General features: G+C 50.9%; 1 protein-coding gene across 3 annotated transcripts; it reads left to right on the forward strand.

Annotated features, from left to right (window-relative positions):
- Window positions 1-919: 919 nt before the first annotated feature.
- On the forward strand, window positions 920-6,938 carry KRTCAP2 (keratinocyte associated protein 2). 3 transcript variants are annotated; one of them, XM_069768976.1, is made up of 5 exons: window positions 920-1,066; window positions 4,437-4,591; window positions 4,673-4,736; window positions 6,616-6,682; window positions 6,763-6,938. In XM_069768976.1, the coding sequence occupies exons 2-5, from the start codon at window positions 4,499-4,501 to the stop codon at window positions 6,881-6,883; spliced, it is 345 nt and encodes a 114-aa protein (XP_069625077.1). In that variant the 5' UTR covers window positions 920-1,066; window positions 4,437-4,498; the 3' UTR covers window positions 6,884-6,938. The 3 variants fall into 3 exon arrangements, with proteins under 3 accessions (XP_069625077.1, XP_069625059.1, XP_069625069.1); XM_069768958.1 differs by having other exon boundaries at window positions 1,049-1,182; XM_069768968.1 differs by lacking the exon at window positions 920-1,066 and adding an exon at window positions 1,125-1,253.
- The last annotated feature ends 1,070 nt before the right edge of the window (window positions 6,939-8,008 follow it).

Genomic DNA, 8,008 nt, shown 5'->3' on the forward strand with positions numbered 1-8,008 from the left:
TACTGCTCTCACTCTTCTCCTCCTGCACAGGATTACTGCTCTCACTCTTCTCCTCCTGCACAGGACTACTGCTCTCACTCTTCTCCTCCTGCACAGGATTACTGCTCTCACTCTTCTCCTCCTGCACAGGATTACTGCTCTCACTCTTCTCCTCCTGCACAGGACTACTGCTCTCACTCTTCTCCTCCTGCACAGGATTACTGCTGTCACTCTTCTCCTCCTGCACAGGATTACTGCACACACTCTTCTCCTCCTGCACAGGACTACTGCTCTCACTCTTCTCCTCCTGCACAGGATTACTGCTCTCACTATTCTCCTCCTGCACAGGATTACTGCACACACTCTTCTCCTCCTGCACAGGATTACTGCACACACTCTTCTCCTCCTGCACAGGATTACTGCTCTCACTCTTCTCCTCCTGCACAGGATTACTGCTCTCACTCTTCTCCTCCTGCACAGGATTACTGCTCTCACTCTTCTCCTCCTGCACAGGATTACTGCACACACTCTTCTCCTCCTGCACAGGATTACTGCTCTCACTCTTCTCCTCCTGCACAGGTTTACTGCTCTCACTCTTCTCCTGCACAGGACTACTGCTCTCACTCTTCTCCTCCTGCACAAGATTACTGCTCTCACTCTTCTCCTGCACAGCATTACTGCTCTCACTCTTCTCCTCCTGCACAGGATTACTGCTCTCACTCTTCTCCTCCTGCACAGTTTCCCTCTGAATGATGTGTCCCCCAGTGAGAACCACTAAAATAACAATCCCTGAATGGCTTTCACTGTTCGTAAAATCCCGGATTTCGGCAGCTGTAACCCCGCCCACTTAAGCAAAACTCCGCCCACTCTTCAATTTTCTTGGTTCCTAGAAAGTGGGCGGGGTTTCGGACCCCTAACATCAGCATAAATATTGTGAACACATATTTACTAGGGATCCATTTAGGATCCAAAAAGAGCCGGACTGTCCCCACTCGTTCCATCGCTCCTCTTCTCGTTCTCCAGGAGGTGTCGCTGTCCGGGCGGGGATTGATGACGTACACTCCCTTACGTCGCGCGGATGGATGAGGTTCGTACCGTGATGTGGGCTTTGTGATGGCGTGTCCTCTGACAGTGGGCGGGGCATTAGGTAGCTCCTCCTTGTCTCGGGCATCCTTGTGCCGGTGGTGTCTGCAGCAGAGATGGGTGAGATCTCCGTGAGCAGAAGCGAGTAGCAGCGGGGGATGTGAGGACTGTGGGGTCTCTACCGGCTACTGGTAGGGAGGAGGCGGAAGGGTGACGTGTCCATAACGAGAGGGCGGGCAGGGGATAGTGAGGGTACGTGGTGTATAGTGGGGGGTTATCACTAGTGAGGGTACGTGGTGTATAGTGGGGGGTTATCACTAGTGAGGGTACGTGGTGTATAGTGGGGGGTTATCACTAGTGAGGGTACGTGGTGTATAGTGGGGGTTATCACTAGTGAGGGTACGTGGTGTATAGTGGGGGGTTATCACTAGTGAGGGTACGTGGTGTATAGTGGGGGGTTATCACTAGTGAGGGTACGTGGTGTATAGTGGGGGTTATCACTAGTGAGGGTACGTGGTGTATAGAGGGGAGTTATCACTAGTGAGGGTACGTGGTGTATAGTGGGGATCATCACTAGTGAGGGTACGTGGTGTATAGTGGGGATCATCACTAGTGAGGGTACGTGGTGTATAGTGGGGGGTTATCACTAGTGAGGGTACGTGGTGTATGGTTGGGGTTATCACTAGTGAGGGTACGTGGTGTATAGTGGGGGGTTATCACTAGTGAGGGTACGTGGTGTATAGTGGGGGGTTATCACTAGTGAGGGTACGTGGTGTATAGTGGGGGGTTATCACTAGTGAGGGTACGTGGTGTATAGTGGGGGGTTATCACTAGTGAGGGTACGTGGTGTATAGAGGGGAGTTATCACTAGTGAGGGTACGTGGTGTATAGTGGGGGGTTATCACTAGTGAGGGTACGTGGTGTATAGTGGGGGTTATCACTAGTGAGGGTACGTGGTGTATAGAGGGGAGTTATCACTAGTGAGGGTACGTGGTGTATAGAGGGGAGTTATCACTAGTGAGGGTACGTGGTGTATAGTGGGGAGTTATCACTAGTGAGGGTACGTGGTGTATAGTGGGGGTTATCACTAGTGAGGGTACGTGGTGTATAGAGGGGAGTTATCACTAGTGAGGGTACGTGGTGTATAGTGGGGGGTTATCACTAGTGAGGGTACGTGGTGTATAGTGGGGGGTTATCACTAGTGAGGGTACGTGGTGTATAGTGGGGGGTTATCACTAGTGAGGGTACGTGGTGTATAGTGGGGGGTTATCACTAGTGAGGGTACGTGGTGTATAGTGGGGGTTATCACTAGTGAGGGTACGTGGTGTATAGTGGGGGGTTATCACTAGTGAGGGTACGTGGTGTATAGTGGGGGGTTATCACTAGTGAGGGTACGTGGTGTATAGTGGGGAGTTATTACTAGTGAGGGTACGTGGTGTATAGTGGGGGGTTATCACTAGTGAGGGTACGTGGTGTATAGTGGGGGTTTATCACTAGTGAGGGTACGTGGTGTATAGTGGGGGTTATCACTAGTGAGGGTACGTGGCGTATAGTGGGGGATCATCACTAGTGAGGGTACGTGGTGTATAGTGGGGGGTTATCACTAGTGAGGGTACGTGGTGTATAGTGGGGGTTATCACTAGTGAGGGTACGTGGTGTATAGTGGGGGTTATTACTAGTGAGGGTACGTGGTGTATAGTGGGGGGTTATCACTAGTGAGGGTACGTGGTGTATAGTGGGGGGTTATCACTAGTGAGAGTACGTGGTGTATAGTGGAGCTTATCACTAGTGAGGGTACGTGGTGTATAGTGGGGGTTATCACTAGTGAGGGTACGTGGTGTATAGTGGGGAGTTATCACTAGTGAGGGTACGTGGTGTATAGTGGGGGGGATCATCACTAGTGAGGGTACGTGGTGTATAGTGGGGCTTATCACTAGTGAGGGTACGTGGTGTATAGTGGGGGTTATCACTAGTGAGGGTACGTGGTGTATAGTGGGGGTTATTACTAGTGAGGGTACGTGGTGTATAGTGGGGGGTTATCACTAGTGAGGGTACGTGGTGTATAGTGGGGGGGATCATCACTATTGAGGGTACGTGGTGTATAGTGGGGGGGATCATCACTATTGAGGGTACGTGGTGTATAGTGGAGGGTTATCACTAGTGAGGGTACGTGGTGTATAGTGGGGGGGATCATCACTAGTGAGGGTACGTGGTGTATAGTGGGGCTTATCACTAGTGAGGGTACGTGGTGTATAGTGGGGGGATCATCACTAGTGAGGGTACGTGGTGTATAGTGGGGGGTTATCACTAGTGAGGGTACGTGGTGTATAGTGGGGGGTTATCACTAGTGAGGGTACGAGGTGTATAGTGGGGGGTTATCACTAGTGAGGGTACGTGGTGTATAGTGGGGGGTTATCACTAGTGAGGGTACGTGGTGTATAGTGGGGGTTATCACTAGTGAGGGTACGTGGTGTATAGTGGGGGGTTATCACTAGTGAGGGTACGTGGTGTATAGTGGGGGGTTATCACTAGTGAGGGTACGTGCTGTATAGTGGGGGGGATCATCACTAGTGAGGGTACGTGGTGTATAGTGGGGGGGATCATCACTAGTGAGGGTACGTGGTGTATGGTGGGCGATCATCACTAGTGAGGGTACGTAGTGTATGGTGGGGGGGATCATCACTAGTGAGGGTACATGGTGTATGGTGGGGGGGATCATCACTAGTGAGGGTACGTGGTGTATAGTGGGGGGTTATCACTAGTGAGGGTACGTGGTGTATAGTGGGGGGTTATCACTAGTGAGGGTACGTGGTGTATAGTGGGGGTTATCACTAGTGAGGGTACGTGGTGTATAGTGGGGGGTTATCACTAGTGAGGGTACGTGGTGTATGGTGGGCGATCATCACTAGAGAGGGTACGTAGCAGGGCCAGCAAGTGGCGGGGCCCTGTCGAGACAGGGGGGCCCATTCAGGGCCGGCGTTAGAGGCAGGCAGCTGCTATGGGGCCCCTGTGAGGCAGGGGGGGCCGCCTGTCGCAAGCGCCAACTCCCCCGCCGCCGCTTTGAACTTTACTGGCATCTGCTATCGATCATCACTAGTGAGGGTACGTGATGTATAGTGGGGGTTACATGGTGTTTAATGGGGGTTATCACTAGTGGGGGTACGTGGTGTATGGTGGGGCGGTCATCACTAGTGGGGGGTACTCGTATAGTGGTGGCTGTTATCTATGGTGTGGAGTACGTGGTTAATAGTGGGGTCTTTTATCACTAGTGGGGTGTATGTGCTGTATAGTGGTTGCTGGTATCACTAGTGGGGTGTATGCAGTAATTGGAGGGCGTGTCGCCCCTTGTGTGACTTGTGGTCTTTCCTCCACAGCGGTCAGTACCGGGATCTCGCTGGCGCTTTCCTCATTGGTCTCGCTCCTCCTCTTCGCCGGAATGCAGATGTACAGTCGCCACCTGGCATCCTCGGAGTGGCTGACCATCCTGGGCGGGTTCCTGGGCTCCGGCATCTTCCTCTTCTCCCTCACTGTATCCTTATTTCTGCCGTCCTGTAATATGTGCTCTTCCCCAGAAACCTGATCTGTGACATTTCCTTAATTTGAACTTCAGGCCTTTAATAATCTAGAGAATCTTGTATTTGGGAAAGGTTTCCAGGCAAAGGTGTTTCCAGAAGGTGAGAGCATCAGGGCTCAAATCCCCCCCATGTGTCCTTCATATATAGATAACTGCACGCAGGATCGGCGAGATCTCGGGATTTAGTACAATAGTGCCAGATTCCTGTCAAAGATCTTATGGATCCACACTTGTCACATATGGCCCGGGTTGTGTGCACTGATTTATATTGAAGCCATGACATGCACAGGACAGTTTATGTCTGTATACTGGAGACTTGTCTATGGGACTTGGTGAGCAGGAACTTCTGGTGGAGGTAGAAAATAGGATGTAGTCAGATCTGAAAGATGAGTGTGTGAAAGCCCTGTCTGTCTGAGGAGAAGATGTAGTCAGATCTGGAATGTGAGTGGGGCGTGCCCTGGTTAAGGCCCTACCTGTGGGAGAAGTAGAAGTTAGGATGTAGTCAGATCTGGAATGTGAGTGGGGGAAGACTTCTCCTTGATGCCCTGCCTGTGGGAGGAGAAGTAGAAGCTAGGATGTAGTCAGATCTGGAATGTGAGTGAGGGAAGACTTCTGCTTGATGCCCTGCCTGTGGGAGAAGTAGAAGCTAGGATGTAGTCAGATCTGGAATGTGAGTGGGGGAAGACTTCTGCTTGATGCCCTGCCAGTGGGAGGAGAAGTAGAAGCTAGGATGTAGTCAGATCTGGAATGTGAGTGGGGGAAGACTTCTGCTTGATGCCCTGCCTGTGGGAGGAGAAGTAGAAGCTAGGATGTAGTCAGATCTGGAATGTGAGTGGGGGAAGACTTCTGCTTGATGCCCTGCCTGTGGGAGGAGAAGTAGAAGCTAGGATGTAGTCAGATCTGGAATGTGAGTGGGGGAAGACTTCTGCTTGATGCCCTGCCTGTGGGAGGAGAAGTAGAAGCTAGGATGTAGTCAGATCTGGAATGTGAGTGGGGGAAGACTTCTGCTTGATGCCCTGCCTGTGGGAGGAGAAGTAGAAGCTAGGATGTAGTCAGATCTGGAATGTGAGTGGGGGAAGACTTCTGCTTGATGCCCTGCCTGTGGGAGGAGAAGTAGAAGCTAGGATGTAGTCAGATCTGGAATGTGAGTGGGGGAAGACTTCTGCTTGATGCCCTGCCTGTGGGAGGAGAAGTAGAAGCTAGGATGTAGTCAGATCTGGAATGTGAGTGGGGGAAGACTTCTGCTTGATGCCCTGCCTGTGGGAGGAGAAGTAGAAGCTAGGATGTAGTCAGATCTGGAATGTGAGTGGGGGAAGACTTCTGCTTGATGCCCTGCCTGTGGGAGGAGAAGTAGAAGCTAGGATGTAGTCAGATCTGGAATGTGAGTGGGGGAAGACTTCTGCTTGATGCCCTGCCTGTGAGAGGAGAAGTTGAAGCTAGGATGTAGTCAGATCTGGAATGTGAGTGGGGGAAGCCTTCTGCTTGAGGCCCTGCCTGTGGGAGGAGAAGTTGAAGCTAGGATGTAGTCAGATCTGGAATGTGAGTGGGGGAAGACTTCTGCTTGATGCCCTGCCTGTGGGAGGAGACGTAGAAGCTAGGATGTAGTCAGATCTGGAATGTGAGTGGGGGAAGACTTCTGCATGATGCCCTGCCTGTGGGAGGAGAAGTAGAAGCTAGGATGTAGTCAGATCTGGAATGTGAGTGGGGGAAGACTTCTGCTTGAGGCCCTGCCTGTGGGAGGAGAAGTAGAAGCTAGGATGTAGTCAGATCTGGAATGTGAGTGGGGGAAGCCTTCTGCTTGAAGCCCTGCCTGTGGGAGAAGTAGAAGCTAGGATGTAGTCAGATCTTGAATGTGAGTGGGGGAATGCTAACCAGGGAGGGGTGCAGTCTCCTGGCCCCGGAGCATCTACCGTATTTCGTACACGAGGGGTGGTTGGTTGGGTCACTCGGGGTGATCACCTGTATGTTTTGTGTTGCAGTCCTCGTCTGCCTCTTCATTGCTATTTTTGCTTCCGGCTTGGTCCACAGAGTCTGTGTCACTACATGGTGAGTATGTGAGGGGGTGGATGGGGGCACACAGTGATTATGGGAGGGGGGTGATCATGGTGTCTCTGCTCATCACGCAGCTTCATCTTCTCCCTTGTGGATCTGTACTACGTGAACAAGATCTCTTCTGCTCTGTACCAGACTGTAACCCCCGCTGTGCCCCCGGGGAAGGTGATCGGGAAGAACAAGAAGAGGACATAACCCCCATCGTGTACATTCCTCCATGCACTGTTTAATAAAGGGTTCTGACTTTGTACTCTGGCATCAGTTTTTTTCTCTTGGTGTTGGCCTGTGCCTAAAATGGCTGATAGCATCCATAGAAGTTGGGACTGATTGTGAGCTGCTAGAGTCATGCAGCACACGCAGGTTCCCGAAGGTCGTTGCCGGACTTGCATGTATACAGGCTCCCCGGAGCTGACAATCTAATACGTAGTCTTCTCCATTGAGATCCAGAGCTGTAATTACGCTGTTGCTGATTCCTGTCTGGGCTGTGGGTAGTACAGTCATGGACAAAAATTTTGAGAATGAGACAAATATTAATTTTTCCAAAGTCTACTGCTTCATTTCTTCTAATGGCAATTTGCATATACTCCTGAATGTCAGAGTGATCAGCTTAACAGCAATTACTGTACTTGCAAAGTCAATATTTGCCCAGAAAATGAAATTTAACCCCCAAAACACATTTCAACATCATTGCAGTCCTGCCTTAAAAGGAGCAGCTAACATCGTTTTAGTGATTGATCCATTAACACAGGTGTGGGTGTTGATGAGGACAGGGCTGGCGATCAATCAGTCATGATTAAGTAAGAATGACATCACTGGACACTTTAAAAGGAGGCTGGTGCTTGATATCATTGTTTCTCTTCAGTTAACCATGGTTATCTCTAAAGAAACACGTGCAGCCATCATTGCACTGCACAAAAATGGCCTAACATGGAAGAGTATCGCAGCTACAAAGATTGCACCTCAGTCACCAATCTATCGCATCATCAAGAACTTCAAGGAGAGAGCTTCCATTGTTGTCAAAAAGGCTCCAGGGTGCCCAAGAAAGACCAGCAAGCGCCAGGACCGTATCTTAAAACTGTTTCAGCTGCAGGATCGGACTACCAGCAGTGCCGAGCTTGCTCAGGAATGGCAGCAGGCTGGTGTGAGTGCTTCTGCACGCACTGTGAGGCGGAGACTCTTTGAGCAAGGCCTGGTTTCAAGGAGGGCAGCAAAGAACCCACTTCTCTCCAGAAAAAACATCAGGGACCGACTGATATTCTGCAAAAGGTACAGGGAGTGGACTGCTGAGGACTGGGGCAAAGTCATTTTCTCTGATGAATC

Source organism: Ranitomeya imitator, chromosome 1 (genome assembly GCF_032444005.1).
Source record: "Ranitomeya imitator isolate aRanImi1 chromosome 1, aRanImi1.pri, whole genome shotgun sequence".
Taxonomy (NCBI): Eukaryota; Metazoa; Chordata; class Amphibia; order Anura; family Dendrobatidae; genus Ranitomeya; species Ranitomeya imitator.